At 37.1% G+C, this 25,990-nt stretch overlaps 1 protein-coding gene across 6 annotated transcripts in view; it reads right to left on the bottom strand.

The window, feature by feature from the left end:
* The window catches only part of diaph2 (diaphanous-related formin 2), a 437,687-nt gene extending 424,667 nt beyond the window's left edge, over positions 1-13,020 (bottom strand). For 5 of the 6 annotated variants that reach the window (XM_058797344.1, XM_058797348.1, XM_058797349.1 and 2 more), the window contains exons 1-2: positions 12,907-13,020; positions 11,963-12,295 (exon numbers count right to left, since the gene is read on the bottom strand). In XM_058797344.1, the coding sequence (XP_058653327.1) occupies positions 11,963-12,049 (87 nt within the window). In that variant the 5' untranslated portion in view covers positions 12,050-12,295; positions 12,907-13,020. Of the gene's footprint in view, positions 1-11,962; positions 12,296-12,885 lie in introns of all 6 variants that reach the window. The other variant, XM_058797345.1, reaches the window with a different exon arrangement.
* Between the last annotated feature and the right edge of the window lie 12,970 nt (positions 13,021-25,990).

Here is a 25,990-nt window from a genome sequence, read left to right as displayed (position 1 = left end):
ACTTCCCTTCCTCACTTCCTGTGAGCCCCCAGACACTCAACATGTGCTCCACTTCCTGTTAGTTTCTCTGAGATCCCCAACACCCTCTTTGAGTCTAAAATGGCCAGCTACAGATGCCAACTCAAACCGTTTACCAAAAGTCTGAGATTACATTAAAATTATTGAAACCGGAAGTAAAGTTTTAGAATTTCAAAGAAATGTTACGACAAATTCTCATGAAATTTATAATAAATATTACAGATTTTTGATTACAAGACCATCAGATTGTTTGAATAAAATTAATCAAATGAGCCAATGTATCAAAAGAGAAACTAACCAAATACTAAGATATGTTTCTATTCAATTGGTCACTCAAATAATGCAGATAATATAATTTGTAAATTATTTTTTAAAAATAACAATAATAAAAATAAGCATTTTGTCAGATGGTCTCAAACTTTTGAACCCCACTTTATATACGTGCATGTACAATGCTAACCTCAAAAGTTTTGCAAGAGCGATCAGACCTGCAAAGACACATAACCACAATGCGCTGTCCTACTTGGTTAAAAATATTGAGTTGATGCTCCACCCACAACTGCTATACTTGACACTGTGTTTAACTTAGTTCATCTGTGTCAGCCACAAAAACAGATCTACCTCAGTGAACTTCTGACTTGCTCTCACCACATTAGACAACATTTAAGATGACCATTACTTGCAAACTAACATACAAAATATCCCATACTACTACAAAATATCTGAATTAGTAACAGTACCGCTTAACATCTTGGGAATAAAAGTGCTGTAACATTCTAACATTCATTTCATTCTGTACACTTACAGACTGTCATTATGATCAATAATGATGAATTTAAATAACCCTGACAAGTCACGGCCAAACAAACACTAGTCAATGTTTTTTAACGTGGCTTGGGAGAACTGGTTGGCCAAAAGCCCAAAAGTGAGTTATTACATTTGTTCTTGGGAAACTAAGTACAGCTGCCTCAGTTAATTTTTTTCTCATGAGAAAAAGCACTGGTTATTTAAACAACATGTACTTCTACAACACACCCAAGATGATCAAAACTATCATACACTAAAGAGTTATTAGGAGTGAGAAACACCCAGCACACCACTGATTTTTACATGTATTCACGTGAACAAAACAGCTCACAGCAGTCCTGAGGAATGATTCAAATCTGTTTCACACATTTAATCTGGCCATTCACACCTCTGCTTCGAATAATGCTGAACAGCAAAGGCCTCCACACCACCTCTCATCCATTTCTGCGGTTCCTTTATTAAAATAGGTAGATATTGATCATCGCTTTTCAGGGTCACTGGCTTTCACAACAAACACAGTGCATTTTACTTTAGTCACTTACAGCATGACTACACAAGCACATGCTGTACCGATCGCCTGCACTAATCTGCACTCTGTTATGGTCCGTTACATAACAGCAGCCAGGCTTATATTCTATTTTAGGAGTTTCATTCATTTGCAATGGAATTTAATAGAGGTAAACTTCCATTCAGTCTGTGCTCAAGAATGCCTTTTGAGGAAACGAGCTGGTATGCGAATTCCACTTACATGACTTCATCCGGTAGGCTAAGACCCAGCTAAAAGACTAGTAAAGACATTCATTCCATAAACGCAAAATTCGGGTGGAAAAAAAAAAGAACAGACTAACAGAGCAGCAAACTTAAGAGTGTCAACATCACATAAGAAAACTGAACAGAAGTGCCAAAACTGTGTTTGTCTTTATTTGTACCACAAACAGAAGCTGTGGATCAAACTGAGGATCCATGATGTCATTCCCAATCTGCAAGTTGCAAACAAACACTGCATTCTTCGTCCCTTCTCTTGCCTCCTTTCTCTCCCTGTGGGTCTGATCCTAGGGCTGACAGTAAAGATTAGCCCCAGTGCATTACAGAAATCTAACGCTCTGTGATAACGCCCAGCTTGCTCCAGGGGTTATAACCTTCCTCTAATCCAGCTCAGGACAGATTTATCATAAGACCAGTGATGGCTCTCATTCAAACAAACTTACATATTCAATGCTGCAATCTATTGTCCATAAATTGTGCCCACCCCCACAGTTAAGCTAGTTCACAATGAAGTCAACAGATCTGTGGGTTGCTATAGGCATACAGGTGCTGGTCATATAATTAGAATATCATCAAAAAGTTTATTTATTTCACTAATTCCATTCAAAAAGTGAAACTTGTATATTATATTCATTCGTTACACACAGACTGATATATTTCAAATGTTTATTTCTTTTAATTTTGATGATTAGAGCTTACAGCTCATCAACTTACAGCTCATCAACTCATCAACTTTTGATGATATTCTAATTATATGACCAGCACCTGTACACTTACGCATAACTGACCATAGCTTTTTAAAATGTAAATGTAATGATGTAAATAAATAAATAAATATTAAAGTCACTGTATTTTGACAGGGAGACAGCTTTCTTAATCATTAGTGGATGATTGATATTTATTTTTGATGGTTGCCAATGGTCAATATAAAGCCATGCTATAAAAATGCATACATTTCTGCAGCAAAATTATTATTTTTCTGAAAAAAAAAAAAAAAAACGTACTAAAATAATTATAAATAAATTATAAAAATGTTCTTTTTGAAAAAAAATCTTGAATTTAGGGCTGCACGATTAATCGAATGCAACTTCCATGCGCATTTTGTCAGTAAAGCCTATAATCAGCAGTAAATCTCCATCTCCTGCTTTCAGATGGGGCAGCATTTACTACAAAGAGCTGTAGTTCACTGACAAGTCATGCAAAAAAGAAATAAAAATGATTCGCAGACGATATTATTGCATGTGACCTGTCAGTGGCTGGTGGCAGCTGGCAGTCTGATTGTGGCAGGTCACGTGACCTGCCAGTGGCTGGCTGGTGGCTGGGAATCTCAACTGCTGTAGATCTGTGAGTATAACGCGTTCTCTATCACTCTCGCTGCAAGGAAATACACTATTTTATTTTTATGAATATATTCTTATGATCTGTTCTTTTGTATGATTTTTACGTTTTAGGGTTTTTTTTCCCAATTCAAATGAACATCCCCAGTCAAATGAACATGCTTACTGACGCTTCTCTGGACGCTCAACCAGTCAGAGTGTAACACGTTCCCTATCACTCGTGCTGCAAGGAAATACATAAAAAATAGAGTCCTAAGAATATATTCATAATAATAAAATAATGTATTTCCTTGCAGCACGAGTGATAGGGAACGCGTTACACTTGCAGCTCAGCAGCGGCTGGCTGGTTGAGCGTAGCTGGCAGGAGCTGCCACTGACTGGTCACGTGACCTGCCAGTGGTCGGCTGCCTGGCAGTCCACTATCAAGAGCCGTATGATTTATGTCATATTTGTGTGTTTTGCTCTCCTTCCACTCTAGCTAGGGGAATAATATTATTATTAGAATTCCTTGGAACAAGGGAACACGTTAAACTCGGAGCGCTCTCACAGCTGGCTGATTGAGCGGCCAGTGGAAGCGGCAATAAGCGGCCAGTTTGGATCACGGCCATTTGAACACTTTATTTGTAATAAACCTCCATAAAATATCGACAAATTAAAAAACTACACCCATAAGAATATATTAATAATCATGAAATAATAGACAACGCGTTAAACTCAGAGCGCTCTCGCGGCTGGCTGATTGAGCGAGATGGTCCTCACTGCAGAACACAAGATACAGGGGGCGTGGTCGGATCCAGATCCAACTCTTCCCACCTTACATAGCCTATACCTAAACCTACCCGTCTCAACCCGCTGATCCCTAAACCCACCCATCTCCACCCCTAAACCTACCCATCTCCAGCCCCAAGATGTGGATCCAACCACACCCCCTGGATCTTGTGTTCTGCAGTGAGGGGCTACTGGATTGAGCAGCCAGTGGAAGCGGCAATAAGCGGCCAGTTGGGATCACGGCCATTTGAACACTTTATTTGGGATAAACCTCCCTAAAATGTCAACAAATTAAAAGACTAGACCCATAAGAATAGATTAATAATCATGAAATAATATATTTCTTTGTAGAGAGAGTGGTAGGGAACGTGTTAAACTCGGAGCGCTCTCGCGGCTGTCTGGCTGAGCGGCCAGTGGAAGCGGCAATAACAACGGGATCACGGTCATTTAAACACTTTAATCACGCTAAAATCCTCTAAAACATCAACCATGTAAAAGTAAAGAACTGAACAGGTTCACAATAAGAAATTAAGCACAAAACAGAAAATCTGCCGAAAATCTATGGTTGCTGAAACTTGTTGAGGCATAGCCTACTGCCAGCCAGCTGAAGATTGAACCTCCACTCGCTCTGTGTAGTAAATGCTGCTCTATCTGAAAGCATGTGAAAATACCACATTTAATAACATGTTTTTACTCCAAACTCACTTCATAACATCAGTCGAATGTTTGAAATAAATCCTTCTGTAAGATAATGTAGCTTCTTACACAGAATAAGGCACACAACATATTTCATAGTATTCTAAGCAGTGATAAAGGCATTGCATTATAAATGTACTTTATTAATGAAAATTATAATAAGAAGAACTTAGATAAACCATATATTGCCGTAGTCATGTGTTTATTAGTCATGTTGAATCAATAAAAGCAGTTAAATCTTCTGTTTATCCAACTACCCATTTCCTGGATTTCTTCGGCAAGGCGTATTGGACTTTCCACGCGAGAGCGCCCTCTGGCCTTCGGATGGAGAAGACAGTTTCAACCATAGACATAATAGGGTTTCAACGGCAACAACAAAAACAAACATTACTGCGCATGCGTGCTTTTGTGGCCCTAACTTAACTTCCGGTAAACATCCAAAGAGAATCAATAACAACAGCTAAGTCCCTCTAAAGTAGATTATTTTTTGATAACAAGCAAAATATGTTTACTGCGTAAATCAGACGGACTTATTAAAAATGCAAAATCATTTTCTGCCAGCAGGAGACGCTTTAAAGCAGGCGAAAGAGAGGTTTCCCCGGTAACGGCTGTAGATAAAGCAGTGCTGAGCTTACAAACGCTGCTTTATCAGGTATATAACATGCAAGACGAAATGAAAATGACATCGAACATTTTCTAAAGACAGTCTTCCTTCAGAAATACAGTGATATAAAAACACCCATGCCTCGTTTTGATTTTTTTTAAAATGTGCATTATGTGCTCATGCTTATTCAACGACGCCTTTTGGAAAATCGGTCAGTTTTGATATCGCGGCGGGTCGCCACAAATAAATAAATGAATGGGAAACATCCCACAGCACAACAACCTGAGCCCAACTTCATTACTAATCAGTTTAACTTTAACTGTGATGGCGCAACTATCCAGGCCGATAAACAAACACAGACCGGAAGTTAACTTCGGTCCAGGCGCGTGCGACCGATGAAACCGTCTTCGCTGTAGTGATGGGAAGTTCGGATCATTTTACCGACTAGGACCTTTGAATCTCGTTCAGCAAAATGAACAAATCTTTTTTCCGAGTCATTTCGTTCATTTTAGCAAAATATAATTAAAATGTTACGTGTTACTTCCCTAACAGGTCTACTACTGTGAAGTTTGATATAAAACTAAATAAATTTCCCTACTACTTAAATTATGCAGGTGAAAGTGTTTGTTTATAAATTACAGCAGTGCATATGCATTATAGCATACAGACAGGTCACATGAAACAGCAAAACCACTTGTCCCAACTTCGTTAAGTTGATAGACACACCTACATTCTGTCACAAACAAAAGCTGACACTCAATTCACCAACTCCCACTGATGATGAATGACATCTCGTTGCTTTGTGGCAACTTACTATGGCAAGTTACTGTAAGTGTGACTTTAGGTCACTGCTTAAATATCTGCAAGGCATCATTCTAATTATTTATTTATTTTTAGTTTTTTAAATACAGTACATAAATTGATTTGAACCACTTTTCACAAGCATTGCTACCCTTCTGTGATAGCTCTTAACATTTGCTGAAAACAGCAGCACCGAGCCATATAAGGTTACTTCACTCTGAATCCCCTCTTACCAGTCATTAAAAACTTTGTAAAATTAAGTATTATCCTGCCCTCCAGTCATGAAGTGCCACCCCACTTCAAGCTGTGATTGATGTGCGCACCATTTTCTATATCTTACAAATACTGTACTTTGCAATGAAATCATAAAATACGCCAATGCCACTGTTGTACATCTGCTCAACAAACAAATGTATTCCCTGCCTTTTACCATAATAGATGCTGAAAACTAAATTGTTGCTGAAAGAAAGCTAAAAAGATTGGATGATTTTAAACTTGACCACCCTTCTGGTGGATGACTTCCTCAATTTTGCCAAAAGCTATTGTGCAACAGCAGAAGTTTTGGACTTCTCATATACGCAGATAAGTTAGGCAACAGAGAACATGCCTGGCACCAAGTCAACCACAGGGTGGGCAACAGTGAGATCACTAGTGTGAGAGAGAGTGACATCAGTGTTAAGGCTTGAGTATTTGTGAGTGTGTGGAAACCTCAACAACCTCTAACAGGGTTTCCGTAGGTCTTTAAAAAGTCCTAAATTTAGTTTTTTTTTTATTTAAGGCCATAAAAAGTCTTAAAGAAATTCTTAATTATGATTCCAGGAGGTCTTAAATTTGGGGATGGATTGGAAAGACAAGAACTGCGATGTAGTTCAACGTGAACTTCAAAAGGTTATGATTTCATTGAATAAGTATGACTGATGCAAGTGTCAAAAGTCAGGTGCTGTGCTCCTTCATGTACTGCCGGGAAATGCTAGGCCTATATTTCTGAAGTTCCGAAAATGCCAACTGCTGGCAAAGAATGAATTTGCATTTTCAATAAGCCCATCTGCTGTTTTTGTTCAGACCAAAGCGAAAATCGACTCAACGCAGTTACAAATCTAAACAATTAAGACAATATGATATATTTTAGCCTGTTTAATTAACATAACAATAGACTGATAATTGTTTAAATTAATATAATTGATACTTTTGACTCATCCCAAGGCTGAATCTCAAGGCTGCAATGTGAAGTTTATCATTTTATAAAACGTTTTGTTTTTGTGAAAACCTGTATCTGAACTGTAAATCATGCTTTTACGGCTCATTTTATAGTTGAATATGTTACCATAGACATTGCGCTACCCCACTCATATGGTATTCATTTTATTTTTGCAGGTCTTAAAAAGTTTTAATTTTGATCCTGCAGACAGCCTGACTATAGTGTTTTTTTTTTTTTTTTTTTGCCTGTTTGACAAGGGGTCCTCAGTATTTCTGGTACTTCTGCTTTTGTTTGCGACCAATAGTGATATTATATTAAAATGATGAAATAAAAGATTATTAAAAAAAATAAAGTCCGTCATTCTATATGTTACAAGGATTGAATGCTTGTCAGGGTTCACACTTTTTTACGAATAATACATTTACATGTTTTCTCCAATTGTTTGTGATTACAAGATTAAATGTAATTGTCTGTTCACAAATAGTAATTTCTCCGTGATTTCTACCGTTTACTTTTTCGAGCACATAGAGATCAATATAACTAATATAACACTAGGGGTGTCCCCGACTAAGGATTTTATAGTCAAATCGGAATTTTCGAATCTTGCCGATAGTCAACTGATAGTCGAATCATATACTGGCAAAATATATTACCAAGAGTCAAGTCAAACATTGGACAGTCATAATTACTGACATAACACACAGGGAAAATGTTTAACGGATGCCTCGCAGATACAAACGGGGTAAATAATGTTTTATGTTTTGATTAAAAGATACTTAACATTAAACGTCAGCGAAACCCTAAGAATTCACAACATTTTTTACAATAGTGCTCTCATTATAACGTTATGTATATGACAGTAGTTATTAATGTTCTGCATTTCTGTTTTGAGCTGTGCACGCTGAAGATGACCATAGAATGAAGCATCTGTTAGAAGGTGGTTTTTAATCAATAGGATTTAACTCATCATTTATCTCATATATTATACGCTTTGTTATTTATACAGCATAATGTTAATATTACTATTTATTTATTTATTGCCAAACACCTTAGTTGTTTGGAATTTGCTTTGGTGAGCTCATCAACAATAATAACAAACATTAAAATACAAACATAAATTCATACATACATACACGGCTATATTTGTCCCATCAATTATAAGGAGTAAAATACAGATGCATAGACACCAGAGGAGTTAAGAGCGTGAACAATCCTACAATAAGTGCTGTTCAAAAAACGTGTAGACCTAGTTTTAATTGCTCTAAGGCGTCTGCCTGAAGGAAGAGGCGTAAAGAGGTGTCTAGCTGGATGTAAAGCATCTTTCATGATTTTTAAGCCTTTTTTCTGCAAACGTGAGACATAAATCTCATCAATGGTGGGAAGATCATAACCAATAATTTTCGAAGCAACCCGAGTTATACAATTAATCTGACTTCTCTGCTGAGCTGTGGAGCTACCAAACCACACTATAAGTGAAAAAGTCAGCACACTTTCAATGACAGCTCTATAAAAATTGAACATACCAACTTTAGATATGTCAAACTTTTTAAGCTGTCTTAAAAAAAAAAAAAGCCTTTGATGAGACTTTTTGATAATGCCTCTAAGGTTGTCATCCCACTTTAACGTTACAGAGATGGTAGTCCCGAGAAACTTAAAACATTGAACATTTTCAATGTCCTGACCATTAATAATCAATGGCGAAACAGCATTTGTCCTCCGTCTGAAATCAAACACCATTTTCTTTGTTTTTAGGACATTCAACTTCAAATTGTGAGTGCAACTCTAATCAAACAGTATAGAAACCTCCCTTCTATAGTCCAATTCGTTATCATTTGTTATTAAACCAATCAATGTAGTATCATCAGCAAACTTAAAGATTTGCACTGAATTACAATGTGAAACACAATCATTAGTGTATACAGAGTACAATAATGGTGACAGTACACATCCTTGTCTCGTGTACGGCATATAGGCTATCTGCACAGAATGCCCCGAATGCACATGAACGTGTCTGCTCGGCTCTGAATTAACTCCTTTTGGGGACGCATTCTTCACGCAACAACGTGCAGAAACGCGGCAACTAAACTCTAAAAAAAATTCAGAGTTTTACTATTATAGTGTTGTCATTATAATGTTATGTACATGACATTCCCAGTCATAGTTATTAATATTCTGCATTGTTGTTTTGTCCTGCTCGCGCTGCGCGCTGAAGAGATAGCCTAATAATCGTAGTAGTACAATGAAGCGCTTTACTGCAGCGCAACTCAACCAAATGCATACGAGATAAATCATACATACACAATACATAAACCGGCTGAAATGTTTTGAAATCACTTGAACCCTATCTGAACGAAAAAATCCAATCTTTCACTCTGCCTGTGTCACTCTCCCTGCCGCCAAAATGCTCCTCTGTCGGTCACGGATTATGGAAAGTGAAACTTAAATCTATAGGGGTGGTTGGATTTATTCACGCGAGTTAAAATATTTATTTAAAGCTTCTTTCTTTTCAGATTCTTATTTACAGCATTATATTACAGCATTATCTTAATAGACTATATATTAACTTATTGGTAGAAAACCGGTAGTTCTATGTGAAATCAGACATTGAGCACCCCCATATAGCCAAAATGACACGATCATAACACCCCGCGAATATTCGACTGTGAGATTGGGAGTCGAATCAGGCTCCTCCTGAATTGTTGACTACTCGGGGTCACCCCTACATAACACTTACACTACTGTTCAAAAGTTTGAGGTCAGTGCAATTATTTTTTTGGAATGAAATAAATACTTTTATTCACCAAGTATGCATTAAAATTAATCAAATGTGACTACAAATTTTTACATTTAAAATAAATGCTGTTCCTTTGAAAGAATCCAGGAAAAAAACATTGATAAAAAGAAACATTTATTGAGCACCAAATCATCATATTAGAACGATAATATGAAGACGTATCATCGCAGGAATTAATTAAATTTTAAAATAATAAAATAGCTATTGTAAAAATTTTTTTTTAAAAATCATAATATTACTGTTGTTACTGTGTGTTTTGATCAAATGAAGGCTTACTAATCAAAAACTTTTATACAATAGTAAATATTAAAATACAGAAAGTTATATGATTTTCCCTGGACTGGAAATCAAAATTTCCAAGACTGTGGGAGTGCAGTTCTTAAGCAAAAACTTAAGTACTGAAGACTGTTGTTGACTTCCTGTTTTAAACGAACACTTTTGAGTTTTGAATTTTGCAGAACACTTGGAAATGTGCTGAGACCCCCTAGCGGGCCTGTGGCCCTCTGGATGAGAACGACTACTAGTAAACAAAATGCGGAGTGTTTTCAACTTCACAAGCCACACCCACTCCACTCATGTAGATTTCCTAGTCGTTCAGTGGGAATAAGAGGATCTAAACACCAACTAGTCATAAAAAAGTATAACAACATGCCCATATTTCTCAGAATTTGAGGCACCCTGGGACACAAAAAGTTAGTTGTAGTATGCCTACCACACTACTTAAGGCACTGTTTAAGTACAGCTATAAATACGGCTATCAGAAAGTCTCCATCTGGCTTCCAAAGGTTTACATTCCACAAAGCAAATAGAGCTCATAAACGGATGGATTCATGCAGCTCCCAAAAGAGCGCTGTCATTATGAAGCTGGTACAGGACTTGCTCATTTGACTGGAGACAAGCTGTTAAGCAAAGTTACAATGCGTATGCGGATTACGCAGAATTAGACACTCATTCACCTCGCTTGATCTGGAACCCTGCTGTGACGATAAGCTCTGTCCGAGACCATACAAGATAACTAAATGATCTTCATACAGCTTTGTTAAGTCTACAGGCAAGGCCACAACTTTTGGGAAGTGAGGCAGTCTTGTAAAGTAATTAATACATGCATGAGGAGGCACCTTGAAATAGAGTGTCCTACATCCAGTAACCAGCATTACATATTTAGAAGTCAAAGCAAACGAATCCCAGGTCATTAAAAGTATGAAATATGAGAAGGCTGTGCAACAGTGATGAAGTAATTGGTTCCCCACAGGTATGACATACGGTAATACTTGGCTCTGTATCATACAGTTGACAAAATACCTAAAACGCATTTACTAACCAGCAGACAGTTCCGTTACTACTGACGCCTTCGGTTAGACATGTATTTATTAAAAATCACATGATGCCACTGATAAGCTTGGTACTGGACACAACAGACAAATAACTTCACAAATCACATGGCCCTTCTTCGCCTTGAGGTCAGTAAGTCAGCAAACTTTCCACAACGTTATAAAACTTTCAAAAAGGCAGCAAGCAAGAACTGAAACAAACAGTTCTAGTTTCACTATTAAGCCTTTGAGATAAGCGTAACCATCCATAAAGGTTCAGCACTATCACAAACACTACTCCAGTCCCCACTGACACTCACAGAGTGTTTTGACAGCACATTATCACGAGGTTCAGGGTCCTGTGAAGTAATACACTGATAGGTTCAACAGCTCCACCAGAGAGTGCTGACTGAGCTGGTTAATCTGTGCAGTGAAAACATTCTCCAGGTTTGAGAGAAACTTTGTTGATCGACATAACAAAAATGGTCAAAGTTATCTAGATGGACTCCAGAGGTAGAAAAGCCCAGAATAAATTCTGACAGGGTCACTGCATGAAAAGAGGGCCTTTTGTGTCCCTCATGAACAAGTCTAAACAATGACTTTAACAATAACAAGCTGAGACCAGCTATGTGTTGTTATAGGTATTTGTCTTTAGAAAAATTGCTGTTTAATTTTACTTTCTTTTGCCATGAGAATAGCTTTTGGCCTGTCCCCAGGGTTTCAAAATACGTATGAATAAATATATATATTTCTTTTTTTTTTCCATTTACAAACACATGCGACACACATGCTGTTGTAAAATGTCTAGTTTGCACAACTAAGACATAACAACAACAAAATGAATCCTGAAAATATAATACATACCAGTTTTTTGTTTTTGCTCTCATCCTCACTGGATTTCTTTTTGGAGGGTTTATTTGGGTCCTCCCCTCCAGCTGCCTGCTGATCCATCTTTGGAATGAAACTTCACTTGAACAGTAACTTTTCTTAGTATTTCCCACGAGTTTGCAAACACTTATGAAAAATCACGTTTCTTCAAAAGCCATGCCATCCATGAAGAAAGAAACAAATATGAGTTGGATCCTAAACTATTCCATGTACATATCCAGTGGAATATGATGTAACATCTGTGTATGAAGCCGTCCAAAAAATAAGGTGTGGTGAAAATCAGTCCAGTCCAAAACAGCTACTCAGAGTCTGAGGGGAAAACAAACCAACATGTTATAAATTACATTTCCCAAGTGTTTTGTAATGTCAAATTTTTGAAAGCACATGGAATAGCTAGAACAAAAGATATGAAGCTGTATGTAGACTGTCAATTAAGAGCTTGTGAACTTTTGTCGACTTTAATACATCATTGTAGCATTATAATCATCTGAGGGTACACTTTTGTTATTTCGTAGCGTCAATTTAACAATGCGTTTAATAAATTAACGGAATTTTAAACTCAAGCAATTATATAGTAAGTCTATTGAAATATAAAGATATTTCCGAGTCTTGTAAAAACTCAAAGGAGGTCTGTGAGTTTTATAAAAAAAATTAAATAAAAAATAGCATGGCTGTTTATAAAATGAATACATAACGTTAACTGATTTTATTCAAAGGAGAAATGACCGCTGCTATCCAAGCGGTTACTTTCACACAGGAAACTGTTATTCTAGCGCTATGTGGCTTAAAGTAAAAGTGTTCAATAAAGACATGGGCTCTGAACGCCAAGCCTGCTTACATGGACATAGCGAATTAATATTAAACAGCCAAATAGTCAAGTAATAATATAAAAAACTCACAAAATATCATCCCAGGCTTACCTACACAACCAAACGCACGAGCCAGGCCCACTATTGTCCCCGCCTATGGACGCTTCCCAATGCTCGCGAATAGTCACGTGGTAGACAGATTTTAGCACTGATTGGTCAGTTTAGTATTACATCTGTACTTGGAAGGCGGGATTTCTCCACTCGAGGGGAGGAGGCTGCCTGCTTTGGCTATACTGGAGAACTGACTGCTGTGCATATGGATAGGCTTCAATCAATGTAAAGTCAATATTATTTGCATAGCAGCGCAAATCAGTGCATTGGTGTAAAGTAGATCGTAGAAGCTGTTATAAAAAATTGTAATGTACTTTTTTTTTTCTGGAAAATTCTTTATTTTTAGATTATGTTTTCTACATTTTACACTTATTTTAATAATGTCTCACATTATTAAACTGACATTTAGTTACTGCATTTAACTAATTTGCCTAAATATATATAATATAAAATTATTAAATGGAAAGTTCATTCAAAAATGAAAATTGTCATCATTTATTCAAGCTGTTCCACACACACATATATATATATATACAGTGAGGAAAATAAGTATTTGAACACCCTGCCATTTTGCAAGTTCTCCCACTTAGAAATCATGGAGGGGTCTGAAATTGTCATCGTAGGTGCATGTCCACTGTGAGAGACATAATCTAAAAAAAAATATCCAGAAATCACAATGTATGATTTTTTAACTATTTATTTGTATGATACAGCTGCAAATAAGTATTTGAACACCTGTCTATCAGCTAGAATTCTGACCCTCAAAGACCTGTTAGTCTGCCTTTAAAATGTCCACCTCCACTCCATTTATTATCCTAAATTAGATGCACCTGTTTGAGGTCGTTAGCTGCATAAAGACACCTGTCCACCCCATACAATCAGTAGGAATCCAACTACTAACATGGCCAAGACCAAAGAGCTGTCCAAAGACACTAGAGACAAAATTGTACACCTCCACAAGGCTGGAAAGGGCTACGGGAAATTGCCAAGCAGCTTGGTGAAAAAGGTCCACTGTTGGAGCAATCATTAGAAAATGGAAGAAGCTAAACATGACTGTCAATCTCCCTCGGACTGGGGCTCCATGCAAGATCTCACCTCGTGGGGTCTCAATGATCCTAAGAAAGGTGAGAAATCAGCCCAGAACTACACGGGAGGAGCTGGTCAATGACCTGAAAAGAGCTGGGACCACCGTTTCCAAGGTTACTGTTGGTAATACACTAAGACGTCATGGTTTGAAATCATGCATGGCACGGAAGGTTCCCCTGCTTAAACCAGGCCTGACTTAAGTTTGCCAATGACCATTTGGATGATCCAGAGGAGTCATGGGAGAAAGTCATGTGGTCAGATGAGACCAAAATAGAACTTTTTGGTCATAATTCCACTAAACGTGTTTGGAGGAAGAAGAATGATGAGTACCATCCAAGAACACCATCCCTACTGTGAAGCATGGGGTGGTAGCATCATCTTTGGGGTGTTTTTCTGCACATGGGACAGGCGACTGCACTGTATTAAGGAGAGGATGACCGGGGCCATGTATTGCGAGATTTTGGGGAACAACCTCCTTCCCTCAGTTAGAGCATTGAAGATGGGTCGAGGCTGGGTCTTCCAACATGACAATGACCCGAAGCACACAGCCAGGATAACCAAGGAGTGGCTCTGTAAGAAGCATATCAAGGTTCTGGCGTGGCCTAGCCAGTCTCAGACCTAAACCCAATAGAGAATCTTTGGAGGAGCTCAAACTCCGTGTTTCTCAGCGACAGGCCAGAAACCTGACTGATCTAGAGAAGATCTGTGTGGAGGTGGGCCAAAATCCCTCCTGCAGTGTGTGCAAACCTGCTGAAAAACTACAGGAAACGTTTGACCTCTGTAATTGCAAACAAAGGCTACTGTACCAAATATTAACATTGATTTTCTCAGGTGTTCAAATACTTATTTGCAGCCGTATCATTCAAATAAATAGTTAAAAAATCATACATTGTGATTTCTGGATTTTTTTTTAAGATTATGTCTCTCACAGTGGACATGCACCTACGATGACAATTTCAGACCCCTCCATGATTTCTAAGTGGGAGAACTTGCAAAATAGCAGGGTGTTCAAATACTTATTTTCCTCACTGTATATATGGCATAATAATTTTACAAATAGTTTAATGTTTTTTTCCTTTTTTTTTGCAAAATATAGGTAAAATATCTGATTTATTTGGAATACCCCTCATTTTCAAAAAAAAAAAAAAAAGAAAAAAAAAACTGAAACAGGAAGTGACACTGAAAATTTTCCATAAAATATTGATGCACTATCGCACACCCAACATAAAACAATACAATAAGCGCATAGTAATCATGCTCTCCATTTCTGTACATAAGAACTCTAATATACCAATCACAGAAGTACATCTTGTGTAATTTTAAGTGCTTATCAACTTCTGTTTTGTCCAACAACACATTTGTGCATATTAAATAACTTGGAAAGAGATGCAGTAATTCACCGGCAATTCATACTTACTTTACATATACATAACACATACAGTTTTGTGTGTAGTTACACAGTAAATTTGAATTCGGTTTTAATTGCTTTAATACAAAGATTACTGCCCACAATGTACAAAACAAGAACAACGTCAAAAAATATTAAATATGAAACATTTTCATTCTGCATTTTTGTTGTGTTTACTAAATGGCTTAATGCCATTAAGAAAAAGCCAAAGGTCATTGAGGCTTTTTTGATGACAGGCATGTCCAAATCTTCATTAGGTGCTCACTTCTTAATCTCTCTCTCTCTTGTTCTCACACCACACACAGGTTTACAGCATGGTGTCACAACTATCCAGTTGCTTTCACAGCTGCTGTCCTCTAGTGGGAATGCATAGCATCCATAGAAAATACACATAATGCAATAATAAGAGGGCAAATGTTGTCTTGAAGAGGCACTGTGTCAAAATCACTTTAGCTCTCACCTGAACAGCTAAATAGCACTAAAGATAAAGTACAAATTGGTCAAAGTTTATTTGGTCACAAAAAGAGTGTAATGAAGCAAAGACAATGGGGGAGGTCAGGAGCAACAGCAGGGAGCATAAGCTTCACACATTGTGTGCTGGCCCAATCACAGTATGGGAAGAACTTTGAAGAGTGTGCTTTTATTTCAGCCACTCACTTTATCTTTAATCTCCCAGACGGGGAACGCCACATTAACTGCCTTTCAAATACTCTGGGTCTTGCATTAGATACATTATGTAAAATAAATGATGAGGTCAAGACAATTACTAAAAGAGTATAATGCAATAAGAAATACATTCAAATACATTATACAGCTGGTAAAATAAGTATTGAACATGTTACTATTTTTCTCACACTCTAAAAAATGCTGGGTAAATATTGGACAGAACATATGCTGGGTTGTTTTCAACCAACAGTTGGGTTAAATGTTTAACCCAACCTTCTGGGCAGTAACCCAACCGCTGGGTCTAAACAACCCAATCGCTGTATTTGTCCATATTTTTCCCAGTGCTGGGATGTATTTAACCCAGCGTTGAAAACAACCCAGCATGTGTTCTGTCCAATATTTACCCAGCACTGGGTTGTATTTAACCCAGCATTTTTTAGAGTGTATTTTTCTAAAGGTGCTGTTGACATGAAATTTTCACCAGGGGCCTGTTCTTCGTACGTCGCTAACTCAGTTAGCTGGATTTGATTGTTTCCAATTTCGCTTGATCTTGAATTGTTTGGTTCTTCAAAGCTCATCCGGGAGTTGCTATCATAGCAACAGGCCCGTAAACTTAAACCTGATCGGGAGGTTTATATTTCATGTAAACAGGATTAGATTGCATTTTTTAAGCAGAATTGATACTTAAAATATGTTCCAGCCACCGCTACTTTATTATAAGAGTACCCTACTGGTTCAGGGACAATAATTTAAAATAATACTAATTTCAAAATTAATTTGAAAATAATATAACAATGTTGTGTAGTCTATAATACTACAGACACAGCCAGTTTTACTTATTGAAAGATTTATTAGTGATGAAATAATTACTTTATAAATGTATTGGAGTCTTACACACATGCAGTACAGTTAATCTGAGTCGTGCATTAATTTGAGTGGTGACAGCTATTATGGGAGTGGCTTGATGGAGCGCAGGAGATGCAGATAAGAAACTTTAATTAATGCTGTCACATAAGAAATCTGCTTCAAAGATAAAATTAAATGAATTGCTAATTACAACATTGAAATAAAAATGTAAAGCCTGTACAAATACTAGGAATCATGCATATAAATAATCATGTAAATAAATTACAAATAAATTAAAAACAGTGCACATTTCATTTATCTATTAGCCTATTATTTATCTATTATCATTTATCTATTATTATTTTTTATTAGCCTATAACATTTGTGTAGTTTTGTTCGTTTGGCTGTTTCCTTATAAAAGCCCAGAAATGTGTCGACTTTTTTCGTCAGGTGTCTTTTTTAATGATATGATGTCATTACGTTGCTGTCTTGCCACCAGCCAATCGAGATTTCGCGAATCGATACATCTGCCCTTTTTTAGGGAACACGAGAACCCGCAGTAATCTTAGACAACTTAATCCAGATATTTCAATCTAATACGCAAATTCGTTTGAAGAACCAAATTAGCCAGAGTTCAGTTATCAGGATTAGAAGATCTGGCATCTTTCAAACCATCTCAGATGTAATAAGCAACGTACGAAGAACGGATCCCAGATGTCGGTAACAACCCAAGTAATCCATACATACAAAGAAAACAAAACAAATAAATTCAGGAATTAAGTTATAATAAAATGGAATGACAGTCATATAACTATATATACACAGTAAAAAATGCTGGGTTAAAAACAACCCAACGCTGGGTAAATATTGGACAGAACACATGCTGGGTTATTTTGACCCAGCTGGTTGGGTTAAAGTTTTTACCCACCATGCTGGGTTGCTTAATATATTGTTTAAAAATTATTATATTGCTGGATTAAAATGGGCTGTAAAGCTAAAAAAAAAAAAAAAAAAAAAAAAATCACACAGAATTACTAGAGGCAACAGCAAAAATCAAAAGATTAAAATGTATTAAGCAAGAACACCCATGGACAAAATACAAGACCAATTGAATTTGGGTGAATACAGCATAGTTTACAATATTACATACATTTAAACTCCTCTAACAAGCATTTTAGAAATAAAAAAGGCATATAGAAGTAGCATTTTAATTTAAGTGTATTCAACCGTTCTCTGTAATAGCTTTTTACCAAAATAGTGCTAATTCAAGTGCCGGTGTGTTGCCGAAATCTGAGCCGGTGAAGGGCTGCTGTTCGCGGGGGAACTGCGAACTTTAGACCGCGGCCTCGTGTTTCACTCGTAGCTGAGAGATGGCGTGACTGACTCCAAAACTTGCCCAAAAACAAACAGTACTGAAATTAGAGAACATATTTTAACATCAAATTAAGTTACACTCAGTATTATAACGAATAAAATCAATTTATGTTATGCAGGAAAAGCAGCTGACTGACATCTCGTCCTCACTCCACATTAAAGACTTAATAAATAAAATGTATACAAACCTTTATTTCCCCGAAAGAGTGCACCAAATCGGCGGCGGCGCTGAGAACCGCTCTCTGACTTAAATAGCCCGTGCTCTCAGCAGCTGCGTTGTTGAGAAGTTTCACCGGAGACAAGCTCAAACCAGCGGTTAGGTAGAAAAAAATAACCCAGCGTTAAAAAAAAAATAAATAAATAAAATGACCCAGCGTCAATCAAACTGCAGTTGGGTTATTTTGATTAGGTTAAAAAATAACAAAAAAATACTAACACAATAGAACACAAAAACATGATAACATAATAAAAAACATGATTTTTGAAAATTAAAAAGTGTGTGTATATATATATATATATATATATATATATATATATATATATATATATATATATATATATATATATATATATATATATATATATATATATATATATATATATATATATATATTGTTCTATTTGATTTAAATTGTATATATACAACAAATTTAAATTATGTATATATATGTGTGTGTGTGTTTTTTTTTTTTTCAATTTCAATTGTTATCTTTGTAATTTATTTTCTTCTCTCAGAATTTCACAGCGGTTGCAGGGCGTTAACCACAACCGACATAAACTTGACAGTCTGGTTATCATCTGCGGCACCTGCCGACACTATGCCACTTCATATGTGCTTCTTCAGCTGAACTTCTTCAATTGTTCTTCAAAGTCAATCATTATGCTTTTAATAAAATTCTAAAATAAAAAAATAAAATAATTTGAAACATATTTTACAGAAAAAGGGGACTCAAACATCTACCAAAAGCCATGTCTTCATTATACAGAGGATTTGATAGTGTAAAAACAGTGTAATCGAGCTGTGTTACAGAGATACTGCAGTGTCAAAAGATATATTCTGCTCTATTTGTTTACATGAGTGGTTTATGCATGCAGCGTCCTCATGCCAGGTCTATAACTAGATTCCAGGGCCACTTGTCCATTATGGACAGCGATTTCCCATGGTTTTCTTTTGCCATTTAACTCAGTCCTGCCCATATGAGACTGTCACTTTCAGTGCTTATTCCTATTCACTAGGCCCTGTCGAGTGATGCATAGTGTCACAGGGCAAGACAATGAATTTCCATTTACAAGAGATGAACAGTAAACCCGACTTGTGACTTATAATCATGTGAATGTCTACTCTGATTACTGAAGTGTGAAGATAATCTTCTGTAGCGTGTGTGTGAATTGTATAATCGATCTGGACCTGTTTTTCACATTATTGAATGTACTAGAACAGAGACCCAAAACCTTTCAGTGTTTCTGAAAATATAATTCCTAACAAAAATAAGGAAACACCTTGCCAGTGGACTTCAATACACAATACACAGTCAATAGTTTGATCGCTCCAGAAATGTACTACAAATAGAATTTGGTTCTCTTTCTTTGTTCATGTAATGTTCCTCGAAGTTTTCTAGCTAGTATAAAATACAGAGTGCTAGAAACCTCTAGCTGTCCACTGGCTGCCATCCAGCATTAGAATCTGCTTTTAGGGTTGCATACGTGTTCAGCTGCTTCAGGCCTTGTTGGAAGCTTAGTGTTTAGACTTGGGAGATGAAAAGAAATATGGTGGTTCATTATTTATTGCCATTCCATCATATTTCATAGAAGACCCATTGACTCCAATGGCTGGCTTTCTGAAAGAACCTGGACCTCTTTCAACATTTGCAGTGAGCAGACATTTCAAACTTTTTCAGAGTTTCACCTTTCCAAGGAGATGCCTCAGAAACACTTAACCCTTCACTCCAAGGTAAATGGCTCCATTTGTCATTACGTATTTAGCACTGAGAAGAGGCCACTTTCTAAGCACAGAGAGATTGTAGGTGGGTCAATACACTGAATTTAGAGAAGTTAGGTGCTCTTTCACAAATGACTTGTCGATGCAATTGCTGAAGGTACTATCAATAACTGACGAAACAACAATGGCTGAGCCGTGGGAATTAGTTTTGTGTTTGCAAAAACAGGTGTGGTGTTGATAAAGTTTTGGGATTGTTAATATGTGAGCATTTGTTCATTAAGCACCACAAATGGTCAGCTGTTTACCATGTTAACTTATTCATACTGGGTAAGAAATGGAAAAAATTACTCATACTGGGAAAGAAGTTAATATTCATCAAAAAATCCTGTGGTCCAGTGTTGTTTAAGAACACATGACATTTGAAACGTTCCTCAAAATATAATTTCTCAAAATACAGTTGAAAAATTATTTTATATTTTACAAGAAGAAAGGCGTACAGGTTTGAAACAACATGAGGGTGAGCAAATGATGACAGAGTGTTCATGTTTGGGTGAACTATCCCTTTAATGTAAACATGACTGGCATAAAACAGGTTTTTGTTGTTTGCTGGTTTTCATTTGTATTATGCTTACATGGGTCCATTTAGCACCATTCTAGAATCCACCTGAAAAGCCTGCATTAAAAAAGAAAGACATTAATTGTGAGCGCTGTAGAGGACATATTTGATATAAATATTGTATGCCTCTCATTCACAGGCTAACTTTATATTAGTAGGCTACTTATATCAGTTCATTTTTGTAGGTATGAAGTGCCAGCACGTGCCATCTCACGTATGACTCAACAATATCAGCTTTCAGAAATGCTTTATAAGGTCATAATCAACTACCCACAGATACTTATGTGCTTTACCTCAGCAAGAATCAGGCCTACGGGTTGCCATGGTAGCCGGCTACTTAAGGGTTCTCCTCTAGACCACTTTTCCTTGAGCAGCGTGCCGTGTACACAAGACAGAGAAGATAGATTTGAACAGCAGATTATAAAAGTAGCGCTATAAGCGCTAAACTGTAAATGAATCTGCCTTTTCTACTGACAATATTATTACAGCAAATATGCTACTGAATTACATGATTCCTTTATGTGGTAAGATGACATTTTCATTTGCTTTGCTATCAACATGCCTAAATATAGACTTATTATTGTACTTTAAAAAGGAAACTCCCAAAGGAAACTCAGAGAAGTGTAACAACATCTCACACTGATGGTACAATCCATAATTTCTAAAAACAACACCTCTTGAGTTTTGGGTTTAGAATAAACAAACATAATCTGCTGATGGCAAGGATTTGGGAGTGTTGTAAGTGTTTGTGGGTGTTATGTTTGTGTTACAGTATGTTGTTTACACACCACACATGGTTAAAATATAGTTCCTTAGCAAAGTGGGAAACTCCTCCCAAGGAGCTGAGTTTCATCCCATGTTGCACAAATCACAAAACAGAAAAAAAAAAAAATCATCCGAAAATTGTATCCTGGCTATATTTTAAGGGACCCTATTGTTTAGGTTGTGCCCAGTTTGAGAAGGATGCCCTGACTTACAGAGATTTCAACACAACAGTGTTTGGCAGGCTATGCAGACACACCTGATACAATTATTATATTTTCCTGAGGCTTGCAAATAGGACGTAAGTGGCAATTTATAATTCCGGTGTATCAAGCAATGAGACTGTGCAGGGGAAAGGCCTCAGCTGTTGTTTCTAATTTGTGAAATCTCACCATGCTTGGTGTGGAAGCCATTTAGTCTCTGTTTTGTGAGGAGCTTACAGAGGAAACGCTACATTGCTGCATTTATTTACAAGTAGAACTGAGAAAACTACTTAAACTGTATTTTCCTGAGCAAAAACTGCACCAGTGCACCTCTTAATTAGAAATCACTTAATGCTTGACATGATTGCAATCAAAAAGCTTTAATTAAAATGCAAATTTAGGGGCTGTATAATTGTTGCTAAGAAAGTTTCTGTTACACCAGAGGATGGTTTTCATTTATGGACATTCTCCAGAAATACATGCTCCATGCACTCCTCGTAGTTCACACTGTATTGCCACAGTGTCGTGTTGAAGAACGGGCCCAAGTGGATTATTGGAGGCTTTTGTCTCAAAGACAGACAAAAGCAAATTGCTTCAGGGTTCCATGAATATATTGTCTCTACATTCTCTGTATGCATGCAGAATACATCAACACAAACTTGTAACTATATTCCCATGCTAATAGAGGATTGGTGTTAAATGCACAGAGATAAAAATGAGCTTGAACTTGAACAGTCTGGTCTATTTGATTGGATTGCTTTGATTGATGGATGGATGGATGGATGGATGGACGGACGGACAGATGGACATGTAGATAGATAGATAGATAGATAGATAGACAGAGTGGATCTCAAAGGATACATAATGACAGAATAAGAATGAGTTTCATCTCATACGTCTGATCATGATCACAGAGGGACGAAGACCTTAGATTGACATCAGTTCAAATCAGAAAACCCATGTCCTAAATGAAAGACACAGCTCCCTTTAAATTCTCTACTGCTTTGATATCTGAAAGCATTGATTCTGACAATGTATAGAAGTTGTATTTATTTATTTATTTTTAATAAAAAGGTCTGCTACAGCCAGTGATTATAGGAGTGAAGATGTGATCTGAGGCAAATCATACACATCACTTTCTGTAATATAATGATAAACACATGTTGATAACCATATGGTTTGCACAGTTTACACATGTTCACAACACAACAGGAAACAGCTGGATTTTTTTTCTATAGCAGTTTCCTGCTATGGATTTCAGACAGCAGATATGTGTAAATATTTACTATAATATTGTGTCTAGTTGACCCACTCTAGTCTAGTTACCCGCATCCATATGAGGTAAATTACACACAGAAAATACTTAGGTCTAAACAAAATTACTATATGCATGAGAAAGATTACTTTTTTGCAAATGTAATGCAGAGAACTGGGCATACTGTATCTTGAATAAAATACACACGAAAAAAGAGAACTTCCCAAAGTTTCATAAAGGAAGAACAGAAGGCAAAAAAATATAAAATATGTTTATTTATAATTTTTCTGTAACAATTCACAACAAGGTTAATGCATTAAAGGGATAGTTCACCCATAAATGAAAGTTTGATGTTTATCTGCATACCCCCAGGACATCCAAGATGTAGGTGACTTTGTTTCTTCAGTAGAACACAAACGAAGATTTTTAACTCAAACCTTTGCAGTCTGTCAGTCCTATAGAGAATGGGAACCTACGTCACGCCGCGTCGGATTCCGCGTTGGATTCCGCCATGTTTTAGGTCACGCTCAGGAGCACACAGCGTAAACAAATGCAAATCACTACAGAAAAAGCCGACCGTTTTACATTAATATTTTTTGAAAAACATCTTACATACGCTTAGAATAAAACTGACTAATATGTAAATCTCTTTAAATAAAAATAATTGCTCTGTTGTTTGTCTGAGAGGCTGCAAATAGTCATTACTATTCAGTCTCCTTCACTACAGTGGTACTGATATTGGCTAACTGCTAAAACACTTACGACAATTAACCATGGTTTTACTATAGTAAACGTGTAGCGACCGTGTTTTTGGTGTATGTATTACCATTCGTATAACCACAATCTTATTAAATACCATGGATAAACTGTGGTTAGAGTAGCAAAACCATGGCTAATTTTGTAAGAGGAGAATACACTATAGCTAGATCTCAAACAGTGGATCATTGTTATATCGTCATATTGCCCTGTAAAACTGCTCGGTGTTAAGAGTTAAGCCATTATAGAGGTAACAGAACTTGAAGCTGCTTTGAAACGATGTGTATTGTGGATGCTATGCAAATAAATACATTGACTTGACCGAACCAAGTTGAAGATTCCTACTAGCAGGGGCGGACTGGGACAAAAATTCAGCCCTGGCACTGTAGCCACACCAGCCCACATTACCACACCGACACAGCCCCACCCACGGACACGTGCATTCACTACTTACATTTGTGTACAGATAGTGAAATAACATAAGCAGTAACGTATATGTAACAAATATTTAAACATTTAATGTGTGTCTGGCAAATAATGCTTACTACTTTTTAAAGAGCACACATTTATAACAACTTTACAGATACAGTAAAAACAAAAGAAAGAATCTGAGGATGTAGAGTCTGTGTGATGTCTGTTTATGCCATTTGTCTGCTACTACTGTTATTCTCTACAGCAGTGGTGCCCAACCCTGTTCCTGGAGATACCTTCCTGCAAAGTTCAGCTCCAACCCCTGATCAAACACAGCTTAACCAGCTAATTAAGATCTTCAGGAGCACTTGATAATTACAGGCAGGTGTGCTGAAGCAGGGTTGGAACTAAACTCTGCAGGAATCTCCATGAACAGGGTTGGGCACCACTGCTCTACGTTGTTCTTTGTTGTCACTGTCTGTCTGTTGGATTTTTCCTACCTCTACCACATACCTCCCTGTCTCTGCTAGGCCTACAGTAGCATCCTTCCTCACAGCACTGGTATTGGAAGACCAGGGGGTCTCTGGTTGTATTGGTTCCTGCAACATCCTAGTTAATGAACACAGTATAGGATGTAAACATTGCAGCAAATTATTTTCTCACTGACTGCTCACAACGTTGGAATACACATGGATACAAACAAGTAATAATCACACAAAAGGGAATAGAATATATATCAAAAGCTATAAATAGTAGCAGCAGTAATAGTTGTATTTGTGTGTGTGTGTGTGTGTGTGTACCAAAAGATTTTTTACATTTTTAAATCATTTTTGATATACAATTATTTGTGAATTAAAGTATGCTGAAGTGTTGCTAGTATGTGCTGCATGTGTGTGTGTGTGACATACATGCACAGGTTCCTCCTATCCTAATAGTTAATTAATAGTTAATTAGAGCCACATTATTAAGAAACTGGCAGCATCTGTACCAGGGTTTGTCTCTCTCATTGCTGTCCTCCTACCTCCATGACACTTGACTCTGCTGCAGCAGCTGAGCTGTCTGCACTGCGTCCAGGAACATTCAAGTTTTGAATAGATGAACACGATTCAGACAAGGGAGAACATAAGTAAGCCAATGGCTTATAATACCTCATCTAACTATTGCACATGAGTGCCTGTAATAGAAGCCTATGTTCCACCCTACCTAAGGATTAATTAACGTATGTACTATATGCATGTATTCAATGTTTTATTTTAATACATGACTATCTACATATTCAGTAAAGTTCACTACAAATGTCTACAGTAGTACTATGGCTATTGCTATAGGTTTTTGATGTGTTACTGCAAGTAGCCTATATCAGTGGTTACCTTAAATCCCTCCTTATCTGCTGATATTTCAGTCATGCAATTCAGTAAGAGGCTAGCTAACACTTGTAACCAATTACCACGAATGACACTTTAAAGGTCCCATGACATGCTGCTTTTTGGATGCTTTTATATAGGCCTAAGTGGTCCCTAATACTGTATCTGAAGTCTGTTTCCTGAAATTGAGCCTTGGTGCAGAATTTCAGCCACTATGAGCCAGTCCCACAATGAGCTTTCCTTTGGACGTGCCGTTCCTTTGTCTGTAGCTGGACGAGAGAGGCGGGGCAAGGTGGAGGGTGGGGGTGTGGCCTTAACCAGCTTGCGCTATCATGCGCTAATGTTGACAGTGGATGTATCGCAGTGGCTCATAGACATGCAGTCATTCAAGCTTTTCA

This window comes from Onychostoma macrolepis, chromosome 14 (assembly GCF_012432095.1).
Source record: "Onychostoma macrolepis isolate SWU-2019 chromosome 14, ASM1243209v1, whole genome shotgun sequence".
In the NCBI taxonomy this organism is placed as follows: Eukaryota; Metazoa; Chordata; class Actinopteri; order Cypriniformes; family Cyprinidae; genus Onychostoma; species Onychostoma macrolepis.
The sequence above is the reverse complement of the archived record's forward strand: the minus strand, read 5'-3'. Positions and strand labels throughout refer to the sequence as shown.